This window comes from Aspergillus undulatus (genome assembly GCF_047715775.1).
Source record: "Aspergillus undulatus strain CBS 261.88 unplaced genomic scaffold BDV17scaffold_15, whole genome shotgun sequence".
In the NCBI taxonomy this organism is placed as follows: domain Eukaryota; kingdom Fungi; phylum Ascomycota; class Eurotiomycetes; order Eurotiales; family Aspergillaceae; genus Aspergillus; species Aspergillus undulatus.
The window spans coordinates 109,811-136,434 of record NW_027396619.1 but is presented as its reverse complement, the minus strand read 5'-3'; the positions used below and the strand labels follow the sequence as shown (position 1 = coordinate 136,434).

Here is a 26,624-nt window from a genome sequence, read left to right as displayed (position 1 = left end):
TCGCTGATAAAGTACACGGGCTCTTTATACTGAGGTAGTGCTATCAGACGCGCCCTAATGGAGTGACCCTGCCGAATTACTCCGCGGGGCGTGGCTGCTCATTGATCACTGTCGTCTGTCGAGGTGGTTCTAGCCAGGCATTTCCGAGTCAGAGCCCAGCTCTCGGCGCTTCAAACCAGTAGGAGATCTGCAGTTTCATGATCATGCCAAAAATGAAGCCAGAGGGTCTGGTGGGTCTGCGGAGCATTCGGCAAAAAAAAGTTTTGACAAGTGCTTCCAACGAGAATCGAACTCGTGCTTGCGGATTACCAGTTCCTTTGAAGGGAAACTGTCATATTTTCATATGAGACCGCCGTACTAACCACTATACTATGGAAACTTCTATTGTATCAACTTTCTAGTTTTGTGCCTATAACACAATATTGTGCGTGCTCATGGCTGGCCGCTCAATGCGTATCGCCTCAGCTGTCAGGGACCCCGTCGGTTACTCACCCACGGAAGTCCGTTTATTCATTTATTGTAAAGCCAAGCACTTTTTGGAAAGAGAAGCTTCAATTATCAATTCGAGCAGGGTAGGTCTCGCAGCTTGGTTGGTTACGGTCAAAGAGATCCCGGTGACGTTTGCAATGGATCTCGATATATATAAAAACACCCGCCAGCGGGACAAGGGGCACACTGAATATAAACAGATCTCTTTCTTCCCAAAGCCTTCCAAAGCGACAAACCCTCCATTCATCTTCAAGCTCCATGGGTGAATGTCAGGAGACCATCCAAGCCCTCACTTGCAATCTCCTCCCATCCGGCCTCCTCAGCACCACCACCAGTAAACCACGATGCCTGGCTGGTATCCTCCTTCAGAACCCATGATAGCCAGTTTACAGCTGCAACTCCGAACGCTCCCCCCTCAGGCTCTGCATAAGTGCCCATATGGCCGACTGGGTAGTTCCCAACCCACTTGGGGACTCCAGTCAGTGCGTCGTAGTCGGCCATGCCCTAAAATCATGAGAACCCTCTCAACCGTTATGATAGAATAAAGAAGAGGACAAACGTACGTTAGGATAAGCAATATCATCTTCCCCACCAAGGAAATAAAACACCGGTCTCCTGATCTCTTTGATCGTCTCCGGATTTTCACCCGGAAGCCCAATGATCTCCCCGATTGGACCCAAGTCCAAGAACCCCGAATTGAAGATCCCCAGATACTGCACCCGCGGATCATCGCGCATCTGGTACGCCTCGAGCCCGCCGCAGCTCTGGCCCGCCACTGCAACTCGACTGGTATCGACGGTCGTATACTTACCTGTACCCGCATTCTCCTCGATCCAATCGAGTGCGTCCTTCATGAGTTGGACGTCGGTGGTCCCGCGACCGTTGGGTGAGCCTGACGCAATCGCAATAAAGCCGTATGAGGCGATGTTTGTGAGGAGATTGCCGAAGAGTGTACCATTTGCGGAGCATGCGCCGTTACCCCAGATTAGGATGGGAAGGGTGATGTTTCCTGGGTTGTTGGGCTTGTAGATGGTGTGATTTGGGAGGGACGGATCTGCGGAGTGCGACTGAAGAGATGGTTAGCTTGAAGGGATTGGGGATTGCCAAGTGACTTACGGCATCGTACGGGCCATTGCCAGCTGCGAGAGCAAGGGCAGCGTAGCCAAAGGCAGAAAAGGGAAGTGCAGTCTTCATGATTGGTGCTGAAGTGAAGGGTGGATAAGTTGTCTTTCAGAACAGGGAAACGGATGACGACTATCGGGTTTATATGGGATTACGATCAGGATTGAATTAGATCTGATCATATTTCTTCTTTGCCGCGCCTCGGTTCCTCCCAGCGACAGGATCAAGCGAGGCAGTTGCTATACAATTCGGCATTTGGCTTGCCCTCGGTATACTGGACTTGGCGGATTTGAAACGTCTTGGGCGTTTCAGGCCTACATGGACACTCAAAAGAGGGCGTTAGCCGAGCCCTGATATGAACACTCAGATTTATCAGATAACACTATGGAATTCGGCGAGCGCGAACGATACTCGGGGGGCTATAGCTGTCGGACATGAGGTTGCCGAGGGCCCACCCGGCTCGATCCAGGCACATCGTTGGAATCCGGCATCAAAAGAATAGCAGTGGCTGGTAATAGGGTTGAGAGCCTCTCGACTGCAAGGAAGACTGTTTCATGGCTGGTCTGATGTGATGCGTTGTGCTTTGGCTGACGGTGTCGTCATTGAGAATGCTTGTGAAGACTCTTGATCACTCACGGCACCACTACCATGGTGTCCCTCGGCGCACTTGAATAGAGTGAAAACAGATTGAATACTTTGATGTATTTATCAAGGCAGGAGCTTGTCTGGGTTAGGTACCTGCCTTGGTCGCTGCCACCTGCCGGGTGCTGCCTGCATCTGCCTAATGCATCAGGCGCAACAGTCACTCTCTTCCCCTCGAGTCTTCTACCGGCACCGTTCCTTCAGGTTTTTTTTTTTTTTTTTTTTTTTTTTTTTTTTTTTTTTTTTTTTTTTTTTTTCAACAAAGCTTGCCGTCAGCTGCGAGGTCTTATTGAGGATGAGCGTGCGACAGCTTCGTTTTCCTGTGGCTCTATTCCCATCTCGATTCTTGACGCCGATACGCAGGGGAAGGACCAGTCTGCATCGGTCCCTGTCATGGTGTTATGGGGCAAGGAAGATGACTCGACCGCATACAAACTGCTGCTGCCCATTGACGAATGAGCCGATCAGATTGAGAACCTCCGACGCCTAGTCGGTGACTGTGACTCTGCAAGCTTTGGGCGCGGACAACAGGACGTGCTTGAGCCTGAGTACCACAGAGCTGGCAAGATCAACGTGGACCAGTTTGCGACAACCTTCCATCCATCTGATTTTGGAATCCTCGAGAATATCGCTCAGGGTCTCTTATGGCAGGTATACTCCGGCCCCTCAGGCCACTTCAAAAAGCCCGTTGATACCCCGCGAGCCGCCAACCAGATTGGATCCCTTGTCGTTTGTCTGTCCTCTGCCTTTGAGGGAGGTAAGTTGAACGTCGAACATCACGGGCAGAGGGTCGAGTTCGACTGGGCTGCAAAGAGCAAGGATGCGATCCAGTGGGCTGCGTTCTACAGCGACTGCAAACACGAAGTTGAGACCATCACACAGGGAAATCGCATCACTCTGACATATAATCTGTACACCACTGAGCCTGTGGGAGGCGTTATTCCGTCTCCTACCTCGATCGTGGACCCAAAGACACTGCCGGTGCACGGTTAGGTGAAGACTCTCCTGGTACAGGAGGATTTCATGAAAGAGGGTACGCCCTGCCTTGAACTCACTACGTTGAATAGTACTCATTTAACAACAACACACCATAAAGGCGGCGTCCTGGGAATCTTCTGCTCCCACGCCTACCCGCACAACTCCGAACTCGCTGAATTCCAGCTCCCCCGTGCCCTCAAAGGAGCCGACCTCGTCCTCTACTCCAACTTCTCAAATCCCTCAATATCGACGTCGAGGACCTTCCCGTTCTTGAACACCACGGCCAATACTGCGGCAAGAACACCGAAGTCGGACTCACAGGCAAGCCCGTAAACCGGAAGCGCTTCTACATCGGGCAGGACGACGAATCCGGCATTGAGGTACTGATTAGGTTCCTCATGAACGGTAAGAAGCTGGTGAGACCCTCCTACAAGGACATGATGCCCCGTCTGATCTCACCTGCCGACTGTGAGGACATTGACCGACGCTGGAAGACGCTCCTTATGGCCCGCCAGGTAAGAGGCATGGGTGATGCGTTCGGAGTCGCTGAGCATAAGAATCTCGCCGTGAAGGAGGATAGTCTCTATAAAGGCTCCGATTCCCAGATCGGCGTGTTGCGCCATGCTTATAAGGTCACTGATAGTGGCCAGGACGAAGATTTGGATGATGTGAGTGACTGCTTCAGCCTCTGAACTTCTACCTACATCCTATACCTCCCCATATACCAGGACTAACTGGAATCATCCTTGTAGGTGGCGGAAGGTGTCTGGCCATTCCAATATCTACCTGGAATTACCTGGGTCACGGAGCCGGAGCACGAGGAGATGGCGTTCCGTCAGATTGCATACGGAAATGAGGCATCTATGGGGACTAGGTACTCTTGCGCTGCTATTCTGGCTGCTATTCCATTGTCTGAACAGAGAAGAGCCGGCCTTCACCAGTGATAAGGGTGAAGTGATGATTGGGATGGAGGATGCAAATTGAATGAGGTTGACCGTAGCACCACGGAGAGTAATTTCCTTTATTTCATTGGTAGTTAGCACAAACAGATTGACAGAACTGATGTGGAATTTGAACTGAAAACCGAGAGCCCCTGATAACCGTATCATAATCTACTTTTTTAAAGCGCGTACCTCTGCAAGGGGCTGCGGCTACATTGACAGTCCCCAGCATTCCAGCCCCTGTCTACCCGCATCCGGCCATCACCCATTTCCGGCTGGGTCAGGAACTACATAAATAAATAAACAGCCGCGAAGCTCTCGATTCTAGGTTTCATGACTCCTAAACCACTTTCCCTAATAATCTTCGGGATGAAGACCATCCTCGCAACCGCCGCCTTACTGGCCTTCGCAGCCGCAACACCCATCGAGGTTTCGGCGCCCACATCAACAGCGATAACAGCCACAAGCACTACGACCGTCGAGCCAACTGAGACCCCAGGACCAAATCTAGATAACCTTTGTCTAGGGCTCCCAATAACAGGTGAGCGACTCTGGATACCCATCTCATCTTATCACAAGTGCCAGACCCAGATCCAACCCTCCTACCCTCCACCAGACATCAACAATATCGGCCCGATCGAGACGGCCAATGTCGGGAATCTACTGTCGCTAGGCAAGCTGCAGGAATGCACGGGGAATACCCTGAGTGATAAGCCTTTGAGTCATGTTCTTATTGGACTTGGTGGGTTGCTTGGTGGTAGTGCGGAGAGGGTGGCGGGTGCAGGGGATGGGGAGGGGGGCTACTGTATTGTGTCTCGAAAAAGAGAATTATCTCAGGGCACGCTTGATAACAGATGCTTCGCTCTACTCTTTCTATGAATGTTCGTTGTACGTAATACAGACTCTGTACAAGAAAACACTCAGCCGGGGAAGGAGCGACCCAGGCCCGGGAAGTCACCAGCGCTTTTGTTTTGCTCCAGAAACTCGACGTCGTCTTTCAACTCCTTCACCACACCAACCTAAACCTACGCTATCCTTACAAGCTATCGTTAGCACCCAAATGTTCTCACTACTGCCACCAGACTCGATCCCCTACAAGAGTGCTCGACTCCCAATGCGGAGAGGCCGGGGGCGCTTACTTAAGCTCTGCCGAGCGATTCCACGGGCCAACAACATCAGTCTCCGTCCCCTGGCTACCTTGCCAGACTCAAGGAAAAGGAAAAGTATCCAGTACAGCAAGTCGCCCGACATGGATGGGACAAGGCCGGCTAAGCGGACTCGTCAAGCATGCGAGCAATGCAGGTGAGCTGACCTTCACGCTGCCCTGCGCAGTAACGAACTGACACCTCGGCCCTGCCAGACGGAAGAAATCCCGGTGTCCGGGTGAGCGGCCTGCGTGCTCTTATTGCCAGAGGTTGGGGCAGACATGCGAGTATGCTGGTGATGAGGAGCCCGATCACGCCAGCAAGATGGTATGTTACCCGCATTGCTACCATCCACCGATCGGTCCTGACTCTGCAGGAACAACGAATTGAGGGGATAGAGGGAAGGCTTGAGGCATTGATTGAATTGTTTTCCAACCCGAACTCGTCTACAACGTCACTCGTACCTTCACAGCTTCGTTCGGAGTCTGATGTAGACAATTCGAGTACTCTGTCTTTGCTGGATGTGCCTCCAATTGTTAGCCAGCATGAACAAACCACCGAGACCAAACAAAGCAGCACAATCGCGCATACTGCACTCCAACTCTTCTACACCTACTGCAATTTCCAGCCGCTGCCCCTCTTCCACCACAAATCATTACCCGACTCCAGTGCAAGCCGTGATCCTGAGCTTCTGTTGACTATGCAAGCATTGGGACTGCGCTTCACTCCCAACGGCATCGCGGATCCGGAAGTTGACAAGCAGATCACAGAATGGACAGAAAGCTCAAGACGTATGATCATGGCACGCATTGCAGAAGGCTCCGTGGAATTGTCGACATTACAAGCTTTGTGCCTCCTAGCTTACATTGACTACACGGCGGGCCGCGCCATGAGGGCGGGAACAAACCTGCGCCTGGCTACTTTTTTCCTTGAGAATCTGCAATTTGGGAACACCGAGATAACTGTCCTGGAGTATGAGCGAGATGAGCGCCTTCTCCTTCGATGGTCCATTTATATGCTTGGCAATCTCTTCGGGGAACCGCGTCGGAGGCTCACCCACAGCTTACACACCAGGCTCGCCAATAGGGAAGACCTCGGCCTGGCTGTCTGTGCTATCCAACTCGGAGAGGTCTGGGGACTCGCGCAAAGCTATGCCGCTTCTCCTGTCGCCGCTGATTCTCTTCCGCCCTGGGCACCTCAGTCCGACTACTCGCAGATTACATTCCGACACCTTGACTTTGAGAGCATCGCTCCATTGAGATATCGGCATCACAGAACGGGCCTGGACGAGTCTTATGCAACAGACCTGCAGCAGCGCAGGGACTTCTGGGGTCATTGCTTGTTCTTCCAACTAGCTTTCCATGCGGTCCCTTGTCTTCTCAACCATCCTCTTCTGCTCTCGATGCGACTACGCAACTTCCGTCATACCATGCCACAATCGTTCCTGCAGCACTCTTATGAGCAGATCATTCTTCACGCAGGGTGGATCTTACATTTCATCGATTTGATAGAGGCGAAAGGATACGAAGTTTCAGACCCCACACTTGGCCAGTGTGTGGTCATCGTCGCCACGATTTGTCTTCAACACAGTTTCGTCGAAGAGGTGTACTTCCGCGGGAAGGCTGAGTCTGGATACGAAAAATGCCTGAGATTCCTCCAGCGGATGGCCCTTCGATGGCCGAATATCAAACAACAAGTTGATAACCTTGGTAAGCTACGGAGCAGTATATCTCCCGGCGATACGCAGGAATCTCGGCAGGCTTGGTTGGCCAATGCTCAGCTGCTCCGTGATATCTTGGTGGCGCCCCCGCCAAAGCTTCCTGCAGCGGACATTTTCGGCCCAGGCCTCGCGGAAGACTGTATAGTCCATACAGACTCGTCAACGTTGGACCCAGAGTTCGGGCTGATTGGGTCTGCGGGATTATCTGGCCACAGGACCGTTGTCAAGGGCCTGGCTACTTACTATCCGCCAGAGCACGTTCTGAATTCAACGCCTCCTGATATCTCTGCTCTACTTGGACAGCCTGGAACGGGTCTCCCGGCTACCGCCACTGATGTATTCCTTCAGCCCCAGGATTACGGACGGTTCATCGACAACTGGTTGGATCTGCCGGTATAGGCTCTTGAATTTGTGAACGACGTTATGTACCTCAGTGCTCTGCAAACTCGCTATCAGGCCACTGGGCTGTTGTTTCGCACCGAGAACGCCCTGTTTACTTCCCCCCTCACTTCTTTCTCATTCGGGTATGGACAGGTGGCGATCGGAAGAGGCCCCGGACCCGCCTGGTTGGAGTACAACCGCCGGGGAGCCATCCGGAATGATAGGGCTTGAAAAAATCGCACCTCGGTCCTGATGTTCTTTGTTCTCGTCAAATTCCTCATTCTATTCGCCAAAGCAGTCTATTCTTATCTCGTAGAAATGCCTGTTAGCCAAAACGATCCGATCCTTATCACTGGTGCCGGGGTGTTCGGGCTCTCAACGGCCCTCGAACTGACCAGGAGAGGATACACCAACATCGCAGTTCTTGACCGTCACGTCCCTCCAGTCGTCGATGGAAGTAGCGTCGACATTTCACGGATTATTCGTGCAGACTATGCGGGTCCCATTTACGCGCAAATGGCCCTTGAGGCATCGGCCTTTTGGCCTCTCAATGCAGCGTCGCTGGCGTGTCTTTCATTACCGGCCATCGAGGAACAGTCCTCTCTCTCCGTCGCTCCTCTTCCAACAAGGTCATCGGCGTCAATCTCGCAGACGGTTCTCACCTCCTCGCCACCCAAATCATCCTCGCCACAGGCGCCTGGACCAACCGCCTAATCGACCTCTCCCAAGCTGCTGCCTCATCCGGCCAGCCAGTCGGCTTCATCCAGCTCACGCCCGACGAGGCCACCAAGTTCGCAAAAAACCCCCGTCATGATCAACATGACTTCCGGTGTCTTCGTCTTCCCGCCGACACCGGGCACAAACATCCTCAAACTCGCCCGACACGGTTACGGCTTCGCGACAGAGGTAAAGTCAGAGGCAATGGGACGCACCGTTTCCGGACCGCGACGCGACTCCAGTAATGCTGCCTCTGGTTATGTCCCTGATGACGCGGATGCGGCGCTGCGCGAGGGGCTAAGGAGCTATTTCCCGAGCGTGTGTGATCGTCCTTGGATGAATAGACGGCTTTGCTGGTATACGGATACGCCTTCGGGTGACTTTATTATCGACCGCCATCCACAGCTGGATGGGTTGTTTGTTGCGACTGGGGGTGCGGGACAGTAAGCTCTTTTCTCCTCACTTCACTAATGCTACAAAGATCTAATCATAATGCAGTGCTTTTAAATTCCTCCCCGTCCTCGGAAAGTACATTGTGGATTGCTTTGAGAACACTGCTTCAACCCAGCTCCGTGAAAAATGGAGGTTGAAAGTACCATCTGGGCCATCTGCATCAGGGGAAGTGAACATGTCTGGGGACGGAAGCCGCGGAGGTCCGCCTCTGCGCAAACTGTCTGTCGCCGAGCAGTCCAAGCTGTAAACTGAATTGTCTCCTAGAAAGGATTTTGATATTCATAGAGGTATTCATAGATAACAGAGCAGAGCCAATGGCAGTCTATTTCACGCTCATCTTCTCCCTACCCATTGATTTACCTACTTACACCTGCTTATACTTATTCTTCCCCATCTCCTACCACCATCACGCCATCCACCTCAAGGACGGGGCGAGATCCGTACCTCCCTGCCCCGCACGCAAATTGCAGACTGCAGATTGCATGAATCAGGGCAAGCATGCAGTATCTACATATCTAGCGCGACGGCTCGGATCAAAACTCCGACAATACACGCGCTACCATCGGAATCCTTCAGCTTCAACTTCAGCTCCAGCCCCAGCTCTTCCCCGCTCTTCTTGTTTCTTCTTTCTCTGGACTGCAAAGACCGTAGACCTGGGGACTCACGCGGTTGAGCGTGAAAATAATGATGGATTTACGTATCGAGCCATTTACATCACGCGCATAAAGTATGAGTTCGAAGTTCCAAATAATTCCGAAGCATACGTGGCTTGGGAAGATTGCGTCGGCGCGGGAATTGTTCTATGGAGCGCGGAAGATCCGTCTTATGGGTTGTCTGATTTTACTTTTGGGGGGTTGGTAGGCATTTGGTGAGTCTGTCCTCGTTCTCATCTTGGCCACTAGTTGGTAGTACATTCGGACGGGTCTAAAGTATTATACTGCACAGCTACCCCCTTCTACAACGTCTTTCTCCCCTACTACCTCGCCTTCTACGGCGCGAACCTCGGCGACGGGAGTAACTACCAAACATACCGAGACATGGCGCTCTCCTCGGTCGTGGGGATCTTCGGGCCCTTGCTTGGATCTTACCTCGTGCGCCTCCGAAGTCTAGGGCACAAGGGCACGATTTTCACCACGAGCGCTGTATGCGCTATCTTCGCGGGCCTGTTTACGCGCGTGAGAACTGAGGCGCAGAATATTGCGTTCTCATGCATGGTGAATTTTTTGGTTAAATGCGCTTTATGCGGTTGTTTATGCGTAATTTCATTCCCCTTTCCACGTATGCTTTGGGACTCTAGTTGATGCTGGATTGCAGGTATAAGCCCGCCTCCCTCGAGACCACACACCGCGGCGTCGGTTGCGGTATGCTCATGGCGTGTGGCCGGCTGATATCGATTTCTGCGCCGTTCATTGCGACATTCGGCGATGTTACCTCTTGCACGCCGCTTTTTGTCTCTTGCGGGATGTATGTTTGTATGGGGTTGTTGGGGCTTGCGTTGCCGAATTTAGAGTGATCCGCCATGTATTTTCCATGTGAGAGTTGGGTTCAAGGGCCTTTGGCAACTGCCGTTATTCGCCTTACTTCTGTTGAAGGCTTCCGATTATGCTGCGTCTAGGAGGGGTGGTCAGAAGTGATCTTGGATCGTGTTTTTTCTTCTCTCTTCTCTTGTCGTTGGGACATGCTACCCATATGATTGAGCGAGCCTATCCCACAGACTTGCTAGTAACTTTCGTGGTCTGGTTCCAGTTTCGTTAGTACACTCCGGTCGTAGAACCCTTACAAGAGAAAGAAGCAGAGAAACATACCCAGTCCAAGGTTCGCGAGCGTGCTGAACAGCATGATTCTATATCGAGGCGTTAGACTTAGGGGTTCAAGTCTTTAAAGTAAATTGCGCCGTGGGAGTTCAGGAGGGACACGATTGTGCCCTTTTTTGAGAGGGATTTTTATAGCGGATGTCTTTGAGGGGATGGGGACGTTTTGATGGGAGGGGGTTAGGGCTAGTGGGAAGGTTGTTGGGTATGGAAGGGGGAGGGTTATGGAGGGTTGGTATGGTGTTGGGATGAAGAGGGTGTCCTCGTTTTTGATTTCGGTGGAGTTATGGGTTTTAAGGAGGTACGGAGGAGGATAGGGCTTCGACTTGAGCGGCCACCTTGTTAATAGGGGACGAAGTAATGGGCAGGTATTTGAGTTTCTAAATCAGACTGCATAGATTTTTGTCTTTTAACACCTTGATTTATGTTCACATTGTGTCGACCAACATGGATATTCTGGACAAGCAAGCTAGGCCTACCCGCAGTGGGGAACTCGTGATAGCTGCAGATTTGTCTAGTTAGGATGGCGGGGCGGAGGACGTCCGAGTCTGCCCGCTACATACAAAATGTAGTAGCCGGGTGAAAGAAAAATGTCAGCGGCCGCGACCTTGCTCTGATCATTCAAGATGGGACACTCCCAAGGTGACCGTCAAGGCCGACGGCGACCCTGAGCGCAACACCAACCAGCCGGTCCAGAAACAACTTCCGCTCTTGACAAGATGGTATCGCAGTGCGCTGTTCAATGTTATTATTGTCGGGTTGATCTCATTCACCCAGCCGGGGATCTGGAATGCGCTTAACAGTAAGAGATGCTTTCAAAGCCTGGACGTTGGGCTGCTAACATACTGGTGCGGGTGGACAGCAGAAGCCCTACCTCTTCAATGGCGCCAACAGTCTGACCTTTGGAACCATGGTATTTGGCTGCCCGTTGTTCTCGATTCTCGCCAATCGCTATGGTCTTCAACGAGTTCTCATACTTGGGACGCTCGGATACGCTCCGTACTCGGCTTCGCTGTACGTCAACAATAGATATGGCACGGAATGGTTCGTCCTTTTCGGGGGGTGTCACTTGCGGAATTGCAGCTTCCGCCTTGTGGTCCTCTGAAGGTGCGGTCGCTTTGGGATATGGGGGCGTCAAGGATAGAGGGGAAATACAGTACGTTTCCTGATTACTCTCCATCGTGTCTTGTTAACTGATGTAGCTGGGATTTGGCTGGGACTGCGCGAGCTCGGCCAGCTCATCGGCTCCTCGAGCCAACTGTCCCTAAACGTCAAAGACGGGGAGCGCGGTAAAGTCGGATATTCAACCTACCTCGTCCTCATTGCCTTACAATGTCTCGGCCTTCCTCTTGCCTTCCTCATCTCGCACCCATCCAAGGTGATCCGCCCTGACGGCTCCAGCATCCCCGACCCAAGCAAGCAAAAGGCCGTTCTCGGTGAATTCCACAAGCTTTGGGCACAGGTGAAGAAGAAGCACATTCTTCTCTTGATACCCATCCTTGTCGGATTCAACTGGAACAGCACATACCAGGGTATCTACCTTACGAACTACTTCAGCGTGCGGGCCTGGACGCTCGGCTCTCTGACCTCGGGGAATTGCAGCTACTGCAGCGAGCATGTTCTGGGGCTGGGTCTTTGACCTGAAAGTTATTATTCGGCCGCGACTAGCCCGCATTACTTGGTTCACCTTTGCCGTGATCATGCTCTCCCTGTTAGGGTGGCAGTTAGCCAACGAGAAGCTGTACGAAGATACCCAGCCAACGATCGACTGGGCCCAGCCAGACTTTGGCCGCGGATTCGCCGTCAATGTGCTTTTTTCGATTCATGAACGAGTCACACTATATGTTTGTGTACTGGATCCTTGGTGTCTGCAATGGCGACCTCGAGACCTTGGCTCTGACCGTGGGTATTGTGCGCTGCTTTGAGAGCGTTGGGTCCTGTTTGGCGTTCGGGATTGGAGCTGCAGAGGTGTCGCCAATGGTGAACCTGATTGTCGCTTTTGTGATGTTTGTGCTGTGCATCCCCACCACCTCCTGCGTGGTGTTCATGGTGCCGGACCATTCTGAAAGTGCGCCCAAGAATGATGAGAGTTCTCAGGCGGCGGTATCAGTGGTACATATTCCTCAGGAGTGGCAGTAATCCTTACCGGATGCCAGCTCAATGATAATGGATGTCTACAAGAGAAACTCATTAATACACCCTCTACTTCAACAAGGAAATCTAGCGTAGCGATATTTGGTTCACCATATTGTAGAAATCCATAGACCATCGTTTCTACCTGATACAATCTGTAGTTACCTAGCATCAAGGCAGGTGCAATGGGCCCTGCAGCCCAATGGCTCTCTTTCCTTGTAGTTTAAGCGCCTCGCGCCCTCGGCGGCAGGCGTGACAGATGGACTGTCCTTCCACCATATGTCAGAAGATATCTATTTTGTTGGCAGCCCACTGTATACGTCTCACCAAATACATACCTCATCGGCATCGAAGTTGCGAAGAACATCAAGTCAGCTGAAATGCAGCCACTTAGGACGCCCAGTTGCATTCACACCGAAGGAATGATTTCAGGCTCCGAGAACTTCCTGCTGCACAGCCCTAACCTTGTGTTGCCCGATGCCCCGCCAAGCCTCCCAGCCTCGATTTGCACTCCCACAAGAACGTCAATTCTGACGAATTGCTACAACTCATCCTCTTACGAGCCTCATGCAACAGAGTCTTTGGAAACCAGACCTCAACGAACGAGAAGCGGGGGGTTGAAGCCCGAGTGCCTGAGGCGACAAGCAGCGCCCGATCACGTGGCTCTTATTGTGGCGATGATTTCGTATCCATGCAGCCCACTTCTTCATCACTTCCTACCTGTCGATGCCTTGTTTATCTAGGAAAAGAGCCTCCATTGTAGAGGGCCGCTTGACTAACTTTCAATTTACCTATATCGAGATCTCGTATACGCTAGATATTAGAAGTGACGCAACACCGTCATGGCCCCCGCATTTGCCGAGGGATTCCAGAGCACATTCCGGGTGACATTGCCTGAGGGGCCGGCAAGGCCAGTATATCATGCTCGAAGAGCGCATAAGAAGTCGAGGAATGGGTGTCTTATTTGTAAGATGAGGAGGGTTAAGGTAAGCTCTGTATCTCCACTGGTATAATACATCGCGTGGAACTGACGAACGCAGTGCGATGAACGCAGACCAACCTGCCAACGATGCGAGAACTACGGGGCATCATGCATCTACCCCTCCTCGCCATCATCAGCATCATCATCAACAGTGTCACCCACATCGTCAGCATCATCTAGAACACTCGGTCGTAGTCCCGGAAGTCAGAGCACAGGCTCAAACCCAGACAGGACACTGACCTCACTATCCGTTGCGGATACGATAGGGAGAGTCCGGTATGCTTTAGGCAATGACCTAGCATTTGCACCGCGGATCATGGGCGACTACGATGCGGTACTTAATATGGCCGTGAACAGCTTCCATTTCTTCTTGTCCAGCTCAACGAATACGGTTGGCACGCCAATGATTCAGGCGGTTATGCGGAGGGAGATGATTCATGTTGCTTTTGACGTATGTTTCTCCTTCTTCAATCGGATATCGACGTTAACGATGTTAGAATCCATACCTCATGTACACAATCCTCGGCTGCGGGATCCTGCACATGAACCGCATGTCACCTCTTAACGAACCGCGAGAAGTGGCAGAAGCCTACTTTTGGCAAAGAGCATTACGGCTTTATTCACGCGCCCTGCAAACCCGCGTGGACGAGAAAAATGTCAGCGCGCTAATATCAGCCTGTATGCTTATGGGGATAACGTCGCTTATCCCACAAAAGTTCTCCATCCAAGATTCTTGGGTGTTTACCAGCCGACCAAGCGATTTAAACTGGCTCGCCATCCAAGGCGGATTAGCTACCATCCTCAAGGTAGCGGGCAAGTATGTGCCTGGGAGTATATGGGGCGTACCATTCGCGCATAACCACGTGGACGAGAGTAAGATGTTTCGATATGAGATTACGAAGGGCCGAGAAGGTCTACACCAGGGACTATGCGACCTCTGCGGAATCACCGAAGACACGGACGACGAGAGCAGTCCATACTGGTACCCCATCAAACTTCTAACGCCCTACCTAGAACTCGAACCAAACATGCAGAACGCAGCGCTATGCGCGACATGGATGGGGCGGATCGACCCCGTGTTTGTGAATCTGTGCCGAGATCGGGACCCGCGCGCGCTGGTTATACTGTCGTGGTGGATGGGGCTGATGTGTTCGCTTTCGGAGTGGCAGCCTTGGGTTGAGGGACGGGTTAGGCAGGAGTGTATTGCTGTTTGTATCTATCTGGAGAGTATGGCGGATCCGGTCATCCTGCCGTTCTTGGAGTATCCGGCTGCGGCGGCGGGGTATACGTTAATGTTTGATTATAGTCTGGGTCGGTCTTCTGTATAGGGTTTACGATGGCGCTGCCACTAAAACACGCTGTATGGGCAAGGGGCGTTCATTTTTCGGTTCAAGAAAAGCCTAGGTAACGTCTATTACATGATCACGCATTGCCAAGGGCCCGGTTGGTTTACTTTCTACACAAATTTGTCAAATCTATAAACCTGTCCTTCTTTCTTCCCCCTCGACCAGTACGTCTTGCGAGCCTTGACGGACCTGATCCGAGATATACGGCGCTCGATCCGTCAATCCTGTCGCCCTACTCTTACGCAGGATCCTCCCCTCCTTATTACAAGCCTCCACCGCGACACGAACTCTACTGAGATCCTGAACGTCGGAAAAACCAATCGACGTCCTCAGCACAGTCAGTTACCCTCGCGGTCTTTGGTCGCGCTGCTGAGGTGGAAGTAGTCCCATGCATTTTTGGGGGTGTAGCCGTTAAAGGGACCGGTTTGTTGGAGGGGGTGGCGCTGTCTAATACCATATGGTATGCACCAGTAAGTTAGGGCTCTTGACATAGTGCAAACTGGCAAGGGAAAGGTTTGTTAAGGACAGCTATTTGGGCGTGATATGATCCAGACTATACCACTAGAATATCAACTCTCCAGTTCCAATATCTGTTTCTACCTCTCCTCATCGTCAGCAAGCATATCCCTCCAAGAATCCAATCCAACTCAGACTCAGCGGCCTAAAATACCTACCCTGAAACCCACTACTCAAAACCCAACTCTGCACTACCCCCCCCCCCCCATCAACCTAAACTCAGCCAAATCCCTCCTGACAGGAACCGGCGTCTGAATCAACACCCTCCTCCCGCCATACTGAATATCGAGAACCTCAAACTCATGAACAGAAACCAAGTTACGACTCGCCGCTCTAACAGTCTTCACAAGTTCATACTTCTCATCTAGAATATCATAATTCCCAATCATCTGCCCATGTTCGGGCACGAGTAACCCCTGCGCAGCCTTGAGAATGGTTCTATTCTGTCTATGGCCGCGGGTCCGAAATTCGCGACGTACCCGGCGAAGTAGCCCGCTCCGGACCAGATTAGGTCTCCATTGTGTCGGAGGATGTATGCGCCTGGTTGGGTGGGGTAGGAACTTGAGGGGGTAAAGCCGGGGTAGGGGCGAGGAAGAAAATGTAGTCTTCTGGTTGTGAGGGTGGAGGTGAAGGTGAGGGGGTGGTGATGTTTAGTCGAGGGGGACGGAGAGGTCCGGGCGGGTGATGAAATGGCGGGTTGTGAGGGTGAGGGTGGATGATAGGGCTAGGAGGATGGTGAGAGTGATGTGTGCGAGGTGCATTTTGGCGTTTTAAACCTTCTTCTACATCATCGAAGTCATAGATGGGAATGCGGTCGCCAGCTTGGTAAATACGGAGCACGGCCAACAGAGATTTGGAGACCGGGATAATGCTTACCTAGTCTGGATGGTGTCTTTAGTGTCAATTATAGCATAGAACGGGCGAATAGCACGCAGTCGAGGCTTCTGCCTACTTTGGACAGAAGTCTGAACAATAAAAGCAATGTATGGGAAATACGTCGCAAAGCAGCTTTGAAGAAAAGTCTTGGAGCACATCACCTCAATCATCCAACTCGTCTAACCTTGTGCCAACGACAGAGAATGAAGCTCGATGCCCAGTGACCTAGCACAATAGATCAATTTTCAATCGAGAGACATAATGCAACAGCATTTGAGGCTTAGTGCTCTTTGGAGGCACCGGCATCTCTGCCTACCTCAGCCATATTGAACAGACCAACAGCAGTGTATTTGTGTTACTTACTTTGCAGATTTTCCTTCACCAGAGGATCCTCTCCACTACTTCTTCTCCCCCTTCAGAAGTTGAAATTAATAGCATCTTTGTCTAATGAGGAGCTGGTGTTTCGTTTTCCAGGTGAGTAAGGTACCTTTATTAAGAAATGTCTGCATGGGTTGAATTCTTGAACGCACTTACCGACTTGCAACTTGAACATCAGCATCACGAAGCTTGAAGTTCCCCACTGCAAGACATATAGTACCCATTCTATGGGCTTGTCAATTCGAAAACCGTCATGGATCTCTGGTTCTAGCCTCCGCCAGTGCCCGCTCCGAACCAACCGCCTACCTCCACACCATGCCAGCTTCGTCAACCATCGCAATCAACCCAGTGCCGGCACCCAGTCGCATACATGACATGCCCCAGGGACCTGAAAGTATCGATATTCTGTTTGGCTCTCCTGCAGTAATTATGCGCTGGAAGAACGCTATAAGTGGGACATTGGAGCGTCGTCGAGAGATATGGGATACTCTAGTGCGCAAACCACAACCTGGGAGAACAATGCACTCGCGAGAAGCACCTCAAAATCGGGAATCATACGGCGTCGAAAAGGGGTTCTATGCAGAGGACAAGATATCTCGCTTGCCGTCGGTTCTGGGCGAATCGGAATCGCCGATCAATGTAACCCTGATGGATCCTGGGGAAAACCATGACAGCTGGAAATCGAAGGCGCAATCGAATCTCCAGATGGCGAGCTGTCAAGATCTGCCCAGCATCTAGGCATTGCTTATCTTCAATCACTTTTATGTATATCTCTCCTAACACCAGTACTCCAGAATATGAACCACCATGACCGATAAACAACCCACCGTCGCCCCCGCGTCCCACACCAACCAAGACTCCAGCCCCAACCACAATGGCAGCAGCAGCAGCCGCGCCCAAGACACTCTCAACCGCGGCCTCTCCGCGCGACAAGTCCAGATGATCGCGATCGGAGGAACAATCGGCACGGGCCTGTTTCTCGGAACCGGCGAGGCCCTGGCGACTGGTGGACCGGCCTCCATGCTCCTGGCGTATGCCATCTCCGGCGGGATCGTCTTCTCGACTATGCTGAGTCTCGGCGAGATGGCGGCCTTTGTGCCTGTTGCGGGGAGTTTCTGTACTTTTGCTAGGTATGCACCTGTATATTCCATCCTTCTGGTGCATGTGTGTTGGTGGTACTGATTATACTGTATAGTCGGTTCGTGGACGATGCGTTTGGCTTCGCGCTTACCTGGAACTACTGGTTCAACGACGCGGTCTCGACAGCGGCGGATCTGGTCGCGTTGCAAATTGTACTGCAGTACTGGACGGACAGTGACAGCTTCCCTGGCTGGGCGTTTAGTATGATTTTCTGGGCTGTCCTCGTCGCATTGAATCTTTTTGCTGTGCGTGTTTATGGCGAGGTTGAGTATTGGATGAGTGTGCTTAAGGTGATTACTATCGTGGTAAGTCATTGCGCCTTCCAGATCGTATTGTGATTCGTCTGTCCTAAAAAGAGGAGGGCAGGTCTTCATCATCCTCGGTATCGTCGTAAACTGCGGAGGAAACGAATCAGGCCACTATATCGGCGGCGAGAACTGGCATCTTCCGGACGCGCCCTTTGTCGGTGGAATTGGTGGATTTGCCTCTGTGTTTGTTACGGCTGCATTTGCTTGTAATTTCATAGTTTACTTGACTGCCTGCTGGAGAGCAGTGTTAACGAAAAGCAGACGGTGGCACTGAATCCATCGCCATAACCGCCGGCGAAACAAAAGACCCAGCGCGGACTCTCCCAAAAGTCGTCCTGAATGTGTTTTGGCGGATTCTTATCTTCTAGTCTGTCACCCCTACCGCAACCAGTGTTCACTCAAACTAACAACAAAAAGCATCCTCTCCTCCCTAATAATCGGCCTCAACATCCCCTACACCTACCCGTCCCTCTCCACCGGCTCCGTCAAAACCTCCCCCTTCACACTAGTCTTCGAAATGACTGGCACAAAAGCCGCCGGGAGCGTGATGAACGCCGTGATCCTGACGTCCGTCTTGTCAGCCGGTAATCACGCCTTATTCGCAGGGGTTAGGCTGCTCTACACACTTGCGCTGTCTGGCCACGCGCCAAGGTTCTTCGGACGGTTGAATCGGAATCGAGTTCCTTGGGTTGCGGTCATCGTGACCGGGGTTGTGAGTGGCCTTTGCTTTGGGAGTAGTAAGATTGGGGCGGGGGAGTTGTGGAGTTGGTTGCAGAAGTATGTTGACCTACCCTTTCCTTTCCTTTTCTACTCACACGCTGACAAGGGTACAGCATCGTTGGCGTCTCAAACCAACTAAGCTGGATCTCCATAGGCATAACCTCCATCCGGTTCCGCCGCGCATTGAAAGCCCAAGCAAAAACCCACCTCCTCCCCTTCCGAAACCCGCTATACCCGCTTGGTCCGTGGGTTTGCGTGATACTGAACATTGTGATTGTCCTCGTGCAGGGGTGGAGCTGTTTCAGTCCAAGGTTTGACGGGGTCAGTTTTGTTAGTTTTTATATCGAGTTGCCGATTATGGCGGGGATGCTTGTCGGGTGGAAAATATTTAAGAGGACGAGGGTTGTGGGCTTGGAAGAGGTGGACTTGGTTACGGATGTTTATACTCGAGAGGATCTTGAGCGAGGGGGTGAGAAGGGGGGTACGTGGAGGAGGTTTGTGGAGTGGGTTGCTTAGAGCTCTGGTGTTCAGGGAGAAGTTCGGCGGATGGGCTTTGTAATCAAAGTAGTATGTAACGAGCATGAAGTACGAAGTATGAAGTAGATAATGACAGTGAACATGGATATTCTCTCCAAGTCTAATTCTAACAGAGCCATATCTATTTCATTCTATAGCATAACACATATATACGAGTCCTACCTAACCAGATCTAAACACCCAAAAACTTAAACACAGCCCCCCTAACACCCTCAACATCCTCAAAAAGATGCCAATGCGCCACATCCTCAAGCACCACAACCTCACTCCGCCCAATCCTTTGGTTATACTTCTCACACAACGCCGGCGGACTAACCGCATCCTGCGTGCCTGTGACAATCAACGTCCTCGCCTTGATCTCCTCCACCTCAAGAGCCTCATCCTTACTCCGCGCAAGAGCCATGCATGCCTTTGCATACCCTTCTGGGTCTTGAGAGAGGAGGGAGAGTCTCGTTGCCGTTACAGCGAGCGGGTTGCTAGACTTCGTCTTTGACGAGAGACCACCCGCCACCACGGCATCCGCGACCGCGAGCATCCCGCCTGCCCGAACCGTCTCCGCGCGGGCAAAGGATCCGTTGCTTCCTGCTTCTGGGAGCGGGCTGGGAGGGGGGCCGAGGAGGATGAGGCCGTTGATAAGGTCGGGGGATTCAAGGGCGAATTTAAGCGCGATGAGACAGCCCATGGAGTGGGCGATTACGGTTGCCGGTTTCGAAGCGGTGTTGGACTGTTGATAGACGGCGCGAATGTCGGATGCCAGCGAGGCAATTGTGAGGCTGCTGAGGGCGGATGTTGGGCTGAGGCCGTGGCCTTCTAGGTCTGTGAGGTGGAGCGCGTGGGTGGGCGAGAGATTCTCGAGAAGGGGCGTGAAGAAGGAGGAGGAGCCGCCGAGGCCGTGGATGAAGATGACGGGGGAGCCGTCCTTGTTGCCTTGGAAGGTGTAGAAGAGGGATTTGTTGTTGAATTTGATGAGGCCGTTGTTGGAGCGTGCTTTGGTGTTGGCAACGGGAATGGATGTAGCAGCTTGCACGCGCTCGACGGTCGGATTGACGGCGTCGAGGGGAGCCATGCGGTTAACTAGCGATCCTAATCCAGAGACAGAGACCTTGACCTCGTCGCCAGGCTTGAGGAAGACCATCGGCCTGAACCCGAATCCAACACCGTACGGCGTCCCCGTCGCAATGGTATCACCCGGCTGAATCGTCTGGCCCTGGCTGAGCGTCGAGACCAGATTCTCAACACTAAAAATCAACTGATCAATCGTCGCATCCTGCCTCTTCTCCCCATTCACAAACGTCTGCAGCCGCAGATTCTCCGGCAATCTCTCCTTCGGCACAGCCACCGGCCCAATGGGACAGTACGTGTCGGGCGACTTGCCGATATAGAACTGCTTGTGGTCGCGCTGGCGCTCTCGCGCGGTATAGTCGTTGATGATGGTATACCCCCAAACATAATCCAAGGCCTCAGACTCGGGGATCTTGTGTCCTGACTTGCCGATAATCACGCCGATTTCGCCTTCATAGTCTGGTGTCTCGGTGAAGCCCGGGTGCAGGAGGACGTCCTCGCCGTGGGCGATGATGGAGGTCGCGCGCTTGGTGAAAATGACGGGGGCGGTGGGCTGGTCGAATTTGTCGGAGGAGTCGAAGCCCGAACTGTTGAATTCTTTGGCATGCTCGATGTAGTTCTTGCCGACTGCCAGGATGTCGCGGCCGGAGATGGTGGGGAGCAGTTTGACACTTGCCAAATCAATCGAGGCTTCGCGGGCAGCCACGATGTTACTTTCGCCGGCTTCAATCACCTGGTACAGGTTTCCGATTCTCGTGCCCGATGTGAATGCCAAAGGTTGGATCTGGTTTGTCTCCAGGTCGAGATGGCCGATGCGGTCCTCGCCCGAGCTGGGGTCGACATACGCGGCGTAATTGAACTGAGTGGCCATGCCGTAGACACAAATTATCTTCTAATCTTGCAATTGAATTCAGATTCCCTGTGAGTTCGTCTGCCCCTCACTTTAAGTAAGTGAATATTACCCCTCACTACTGGGCCTCTCTCCAAAAAAAAAAACAGTCGCGGAACTCCGTCTTTCGCCGCGTCCAGTGCCCACAGTGCAGTGTCCACTATAGAGCAGCATCTCCACTCCCGCGCTTCACCGAGGCGATCGACACCCCCAGGATTCTTTAGTCTGACTCCAGGATTCTTAGCTCACTGACCAAGGAATGCGTGGGTACCACGGCGGAGCTTGCTGCCGATCTGTGATATTGCTCTCGAGACGGACCCTGCTGAAATGTCAAGTCAAACTACTCCGTCGTCAATGCTCAACCTTCACAGGACGAGGTCCAGCGGGCGTGCTCCGTAGGCGTAAACCCAAACCCGGTCCAGGACTATGACTGAGAGGGTAGATGATAGTCCTAGGTAGTGCTAGCAATTCGATGGTACCTACCCTAAGTGCCATAGTGAGCACGAGGACGGGCACCCCAAGCACCATCCTATAAAGCAGACCCTAAATCACCGCGGCAATATTCATGCCATATACTTCCTCCTGAACCTTTACGCTCAATTGGTACCTCTTCCATTTCTTCTCCCTATAGGCAAACCACAACAAGAAGTGGAAAATAATGTCACCATCCTCAAGCACGGCCCCTCCCCCCGAAAAGTCCAACGAGCAATACCTCGACCGACAATACACAGCCGGCGGCCACGAGAATGACCGCTCCCAACCACCCCTGCCGGTCGTGCACCGCAGCTTCGCGAACCCGAGTCCGCTGGGGTTGATCTCTTTTGCTTCGGGTGCGTTCCCCCTCCCTTACCCTCTCTCTATGTACCTGATGAAATGCAATGGGAGTGTTAGGGGAGCTGGTGGCTAAGTTTGTTATGTGATTCACGCAGACATCTTCCTCATCTCCGTCTACGGCCTGCACGCGCGCGGTGTTCAATCCCCAAATGTCATGGTCGGCATGCTGGTTTTCTTTGGCGGGGTATGCCAGTTCCTTGCGGGGATCATGGAGTTTGTTACGGGGAACACGGTACGCCCATACCCTCCTTCCTTCATCCCTACCCACCCCTTAACCAACTCTTTGCTGATAATGATATGGTTCCGACCAGTTCGGCGCAACAGTCTTCACCTCCTACGGCGCCTTCAACCTCTCCTACGCAATGATCTACCTCCCCGGCAGCGGAATCATAGCCGCATACACGGACGCTTCCACCGGGATGCCGAGTCAAGAATTCAACGAGGCGGTCGCGATATACCTATGGGTGTGGTTTATTATTACGGTGCTGTACACGGTTGCTGCGATGAGGAGTACCTGGGTGTTGTTTTTGGATTTGTTCATGCTTGATTTTTGTCTGATGCTTTTGGCTGTGGGGTTTATGACTGGTAACACGGGGGTCATGACCGCCGGGTACTCGTTTGGGGTTGTGGTCTGTTTTCTTTCTTGTAAGTTTTCTCCAGTTTTTGTTGGAGGGATTGTAATGTGGTTGCTAACGGATGCTTGTTTGTGGTAGTTTGGGCTGGGACTGCTGGGCTTTGGGTAGGGATTACGCCGATCAAGGTCCCTGTTTTCGACATGGCCTAGGTATCTACAGACTTGCTAGTCCTTCAAATGACACATGGTAAGATGATGCTGTATGGTGGACGATTCAAATAATGATGGATGCAAACCTGGATTGTCTGTCTGATACTCCAGTGAGCAAAGCAAGGTCTGAATAAGGGCTAATTTGTGTGCGGACTTGATTGGACTGCATCGAATTGATCTTGTCTTGTTATGTCTCGAAACTACCTACTCAATAGTTTACAACTGAGAGTTATGTAATTATCGTAATGGATATCAATGATGTTCAGAGCTTTCATACTACTATAGTGAATCGTCAACACTAAATAGATGCAAGCTGGCAAATATATTATGTAGAGAGGGCCTTGATAGAGGGATCAAATTGGAAGGTCCAGGTGGCTTTAGCAGTGGATTTATCTGTTATCTAGACCTCCTGAGGTAGCAACAGAGTACATACGTACGTGCAGAGGGTCCGGAGCAATGGTCTAAGATAGCGAGCTCCAAGTGCCATTGTGCCCTCCACTCAGTGGAGAATGTCAACATCAGCACCTCTGGCACCGTCAAAGTCAAACATGTCTAGTACACTCCATAGCGCTATGGTAGATTAGTCTACAAAATAATCCTCAAACAATCATTATGTGTCCCGCTCTATGACTCCCAGATGCATAAAGTACAAACGCTCATAACTCCAAAATCAAATACATACAAAAAAAAGATTGAATCACCAGTCATCATCAAACCCCCCAGCAACACCAACATACCGCGGCGGCTCCTTGAATCGATTCCTGATCCCACTCGTCCTCCCAATGCGTAGTGGCCGGCCAACATCCCTCATATGCTGCATGCTATGGAACCGCCAAAATTGCCACGAGCAGTCCTGCCCCACGAAGCTGCGGATCACGACGGAGCCGCCGGGGTGTGTGGTTTGGAAAGCGGTGCAGTCGTAGACGATATTGTCGATTACAATCCAGGCGGGGGGTTCGTTTTTTGGATGTGATTCTGACGATGGCTTTGTTCGGTCTGCTGTGGGGGATTTGGCATTCTTCTTCCAGTTTTCTTCAACTAACGAGAGAATCGATGGGTCGATGTAGGGGATATCTGAGTCTGAGACTGAGGGATGTTGGAAGGGGTATATCTGGCCGAGGAACTCGAATGGACGCGATTGAGCTGGGGGCTGGATCTGTGGTGACTCTGTTGGACTCGAGATGGAGATGTCTTCTGTATGTTCGCTGTATGCCCCTGTCTTCTTGAACGTAGAAACCGATAATATATGTTGTTCGGCGCGGCGACTGAGCGATAACCAGCCCATTTTGGCAGTGAGTATGTGGATGGATTGAGGAGAAGCAGGAAGTTGAATTGCAAGAGGCAGAGACAGATGCCGATGAATCCAGTAATCTGGGCGGTGCCTGTCAATTCCGCATCTGGAGCGGAGATCGCCCGAGGGTAACCCCCGTCTGGACCTCGGGCTTCCTACTCTGTTTCCCAGCGGCGAAGGGCGGCGTTGCGCGGAGATGGATAATTGCCATCGTCGCCATTGGTGCCCTCAGTAGTTTCACCTCGATCGCCCGTGGTCTCGCAGCGGGGATCCCAGTGGTGCGTCCGCGTGCCGCCGTGGATCGCCCTAGAGCAGTCTAGTTCTACTGTAGTCGGCTCCATATCTGATGTTCTTGCCCCCGGCTTAATGCCTGACAGTGCTGACTGCTGGACGCTGTATATATACCCTAAATCTGGCCGGTAGGGGCTATCACCTTTCACCTTTTTCTGTCTGTTCATTCGAGAGAGACCTGGAGTCACTATGTCGTCGCTATCTTGGTCTTCGCCGGATTATCCATTCGAACCCTACAATGGACCGCCCCGCAACGTCGCATACATAGATCAGCTCAAGTGGGACGATAAGCTGCAGCCCAAGTCGTACAGCATCGCAGGCACGCATCCAGACTCAAAGATTCTGATCACGGACGTCAAAATCATCGATGCTACTGGAAAGGAGCCGTACGACGGTGATGTTCTGATCGCAGGTATGACTTTCATGGCTTGCCAGATAGAGAGTTTTAACAGCAGCAGGAGAGAAGTTCGTACACGTCGGCGAAGTCCCTGACAAAGAAGACATGATTAAGAACCCAAGGGTTCGAGTGTTTTATGGCCGTGGCCGGACCTTGATTCCAGGTCTGGGAGACGCACATACCCACTTCAGTTGGAATGGAGGAGACCTTGGCCGACTGGGCGAGCTGGGAATTGAGGAGCACACGCTTTTGACTGCACGAAGTGCAAAGTGCTTCCTTGATTCTGGATATACCATGTAAGTTTCCTTAACGCGTTGTCGTCAAATGGGTGGGCTGACAAACCAGGTGCTTTGGAGCAGCGGCCGCAAAGAAACGGCTGGATGTCGTTGTGCGCGATGCGATCAACGCAGGAGACATTCCCGGCCCTCGATATCTCGCCAATAGCCAGGAGATGGCGAGAAGTGACGGAGACTTGGTTCCTGGGATTACTGCATACGCAGACGGACCGGACGAGATGCGTCGAGTGTAAGGCCCCTGTTTGAGATGGCCACCTACCATACTAACGACGTAGTATACGTGAACATGTTGAGTTGGGTGTGGATCAGGTGAAGATATCCATGTCTGGAGAGTCTGTAAGTGCGTCCAGTCTCAATAGTTGGGCCTTGCTAATGAAACAGATAACGGAAATTCGCGACGCAACGGACTGTTACTTCAGCGATGAAGAGACAAAGGCATGTGTAGACGAGGCACACAAACATAATATCAGAGTGTGCGCTCACGCTCGAGCTCGTGATTCTGTGAGGCAGTGTGTCGAGCATGGTGTCGAAGTCCTCTTCCACGGTTCGTACATTGACGAAGAGGGCATGGACGCACTTGAGAAGAAGAAGTCCCAGCATGTCGTTGTCCCTGCAATCAACTGGCTCTGGGCGACTCTCTACGAGGCAAGTGCCTTTGGTTATGCCACTGAAGCCGCCGAGAAAGTCGGTTATAAGAAGGAGCTTGAAGCTGCCATTCGCGGACTGCGAGAGATGCACCGACGGGGAATTGCGGTTCTCCCTGGGGGGTATGTCTTTTTCTTTGCACTGAAAAGTGAGTTGTATTAACTTTGCCTGCAGAGACTATGGCTTTGCCTGGACACCCCACGGCACATACGCCCGCGATCTCGAGCACTTCACAAAAATGCTAGGCTTTACACCCCACGAGGCCATCATTGCAGCAACCTACGGGGTGGCCAAGCTCTTCATGCGGTCGCATGAAATGGGACAGATCAGGGCCGGTAACTTTGCGGACTGTGTCCTGGTTGATGGGAACCCGCTAGACGACATCACCATCTTGCAAGACCACTCGAAGCTGAATGTCATCATGATCAACGGACGGGTGCACAAGGCTGGCCGGAAGGAACTGCTGGTGCCGAACATGGCGGCGAGCCAGGAGCTCGCAGAGAGAATCACGCAGGCGATGGATGAGCTGGAGATCAAGGCGCCGATGCAGAAGGCGTACTGATGAGTTTGTACATAATTGTTTTCCATGATACCAGTAGCAGAATGCAGTTTCCTTAGGACATTTTGGGTAGAGTTCCATGGAGTATTCACAGAATCAGCTGTTAGCAACTACAGAGTTGGCAGCGTCATATGCCAACGCTGCAACAGGAAGGCGCGACAACGGCTGCACCCCGGGCACCATTCGCCTAGAAATTAGTGGACCGTTGGGTGCAGACTCCCCGGAATTAGTGGCAACCGCC

At 52.1% G+C, this 26,624-nt stretch overlaps 12 protein-coding genes and 1 non-coding gene across 13 annotated transcripts; 9 read left to right on the top strand and 4 right to left on the bottom strand.

Moving 5' to 3' along the window:
* Positions 1-271: 271 nt before the first annotated feature.
* On the bottom strand, positions 272-379 carry BDV17DRAFT_t59. The gene has a single exon. It is a non-coding gene; the product is annotated as a tRNA-Met (tRNA).
* A 359-nt stretch (positions 380-738) lies between these two features.
* BDV17DRAFT_280833 (alpha/beta hydrolase family protein) lies at positions 739-1,683 on the bottom strand (the record flags this gene model as incomplete). Its single annotated transcript, XM_073759946.1, has 3 exons — positions 739-993; positions 1,053-1,556; positions 1,606-1,683. The coding sequence occupies 3 exons, from the start codon at positions 1,681-1,683 to the stop codon at positions 739-741; spliced, it is 837 nt and encodes a 278-aa protein (XP_073617086.1).
* Positions 1,684-2,548: 865 nt separating this feature from the next.
* Positions 2,549-7,436, top strand: BDV17DRAFT_289854 (Zn(II)2Cys6 transcription factor; the record flags this gene model as incomplete). Its single annotated transcript, XM_073761748.1, has 6 exons — positions 2,549-2,554; positions 2,722-3,241; positions 3,415-3,899; positions 3,984-4,105; positions 5,533-5,644; positions 5,694-7,436. The coding sequence occupies 6 exons, from the start codon at positions 2,549-2,551 to the stop codon at positions 7,434-7,436; spliced, it is 2,988 nt and encodes a 995-aa protein (XP_073617085.1).
* A 300-nt stretch (positions 7,437-7,736) lies between these two features.
* On the top strand, positions 7,737-8,132 carry BDV17DRAFT_289853 (uncharacterized protein; the record flags this gene model as incomplete). The annotated part of the gene is made up of 1 exon (XM_073761747.1): positions 7,737-8,132. One exon carries the CDS (start codon positions 7,737-7,739, stop codon positions 8,130-8,132), a length of 396 nt encoding a protein of 131 aa, XP_073617084.1.
* Positions 8,133-8,237: 105 nt separating this feature from the next.
* BDV17DRAFT_289852 (FAD dependent oxidoreductase-domain-containing protein) lies at positions 8,238-8,835 on the top strand (the record flags this gene model as incomplete). Its single annotated transcript, XM_073761746.1, has 2 exons — positions 8,238-8,578; positions 8,634-8,835. 2 exons carry the CDS (start codon positions 8,238-8,240, stop codon positions 8,833-8,835), a joined length of 543 nt encoding a protein of 180 aa, XP_073617083.1.
* Positions 8,491-9,722, top strand: BDV17DRAFT_44794 (uncharacterized protein). The gene is made up of 3 exons (XM_073764534.1): positions 8,491-8,578; positions 8,634-9,456; positions 9,534-9,722. The coding sequence occupies exons 2-3, from the start codon at positions 8,903-8,905 to the stop codon at positions 9,604-9,606; spliced, it is 627 nt and encodes a 208-aa protein (XP_073617082.1). The 5' UTR covers positions 8,491-8,578; positions 8,634-8,902; the 3' UTR covers positions 9,607-9,722.
* Positions 9,626-12,759, top strand: BDV17DRAFT_297717 (uncharacterized protein; the record flags this gene model as incomplete). Its single annotated transcript, XM_073763544.1, has 7 exons — positions 9,626-9,640; positions 11,042-11,227; positions 11,262-11,447; positions 11,628-11,931; positions 12,002-12,201; positions 12,233-12,502; positions 12,694-12,759. 7 exons carry the CDS (start codon positions 9,626-9,628, stop codon positions 12,757-12,759), a joined length of 1,227 nt encoding a protein of 408 aa, XP_073617081.1.
* A 390-nt stretch (positions 12,760-13,149) lies between these two features.
* Positions 13,150-15,407, top strand: BDV17DRAFT_259284 (Zn(II)2Cys6 transcription factor domain-containing protein). The gene is made up of 3 exons (XM_073757415.1): positions 13,150-13,518; positions 13,573-13,965; positions 14,012-15,407. The coding sequence occupies exons 1-3, from the start codon at positions 13,375-13,377 to the stop codon at positions 14,840-14,842; spliced, it is 1,368 nt and encodes a 455-aa protein (XP_073617080.1). The 5' UTR covers positions 13,150-13,374; the 3' UTR covers positions 14,843-15,407.
* Positions 15,408-17,399: 1,992 nt separating this feature from the next.
* Positions 17,400-19,384, top strand: BDV17DRAFT_259277 (amino acid permease). The gene is made up of 6 exons (XM_073757414.1): positions 17,400-17,760; positions 17,826-18,075; positions 18,137-18,284; positions 18,340-18,445; positions 18,496-18,855; positions 18,912-19,384. The coding sequence occupies exons 1-6, from the start codon at positions 17,438-17,440 to the stop codon at positions 19,312-19,314; spliced, it is 1,590 nt and encodes a 529-aa protein (XP_073617079.1). The 5' UTR covers positions 17,400-17,437; the 3' UTR covers positions 19,315-19,384.
* Positions 19,385-19,459: 75 nt separating this feature from the next.
* On the bottom strand, positions 19,460-21,268 carry BDV17DRAFT_297713 (bifunctional fumarylacetoacetate hydrolase/alpha/beta hydrolase family protein; the record flags this gene model as incomplete). The annotated part of the gene is made up of 1 exon (XM_073763543.1): positions 19,460-21,268. One exon carries the CDS (start codon positions 21,266-21,268, stop codon positions 19,508-19,510), a length of 1,761 nt encoding a protein of 586 aa, XP_073617078.1. The 3' UTR covers positions 19,460-19,507.
* Positions 21,269-21,944: 676 nt separating this feature from the next.
* BDV17DRAFT_289846 (acetate uptake transporter family protein) lies at positions 21,945-22,904 on the top strand (the record flags this gene model as incomplete). Its single annotated transcript, XM_073761745.1, has 4 exons — positions 21,945-22,116; positions 22,216-22,352; positions 22,432-22,765; positions 22,834-22,904. 4 exons carry the CDS (start codon positions 21,945-21,947, stop codon positions 22,902-22,904), a joined length of 714 nt encoding a protein of 237 aa, XP_073617077.1.
* Positions 22,905-23,601: 697 nt separating this feature from the next.
* Positions 23,602-24,189, bottom strand: BDV17DRAFT_289845 (cytochrome b5-like heme/steroid binding domain-containing protein; the record flags this gene model as incomplete). The annotated part of the gene is made up of 1 exon (XM_073761744.1): positions 23,602-24,189. One exon carries the CDS (start codon positions 24,187-24,189, stop codon positions 23,602-23,604), a length of 588 nt encoding a protein of 195 aa, XP_073617076.1.
* A 486-nt stretch (positions 24,190-24,675) lies between these two features.
* On the top strand, positions 24,676-26,386 carry BDV17DRAFT_297711 (uncharacterized protein; the record flags this gene model as incomplete). The annotated part of the gene is made up of 6 exons (XM_073763542.1): positions 24,676-24,898; positions 24,945-25,179; positions 25,229-25,408; positions 25,455-25,515; positions 25,561-25,946; positions 25,999-26,386. The coding sequence occupies 6 exons, from the start codon at positions 24,676-24,678 to the stop codon at positions 26,384-26,386; spliced, it is 1,473 nt and encodes a 490-aa protein (XP_073617075.1).
* Between the last annotated feature and the right edge of the window lie 238 nt (positions 26,387-26,624).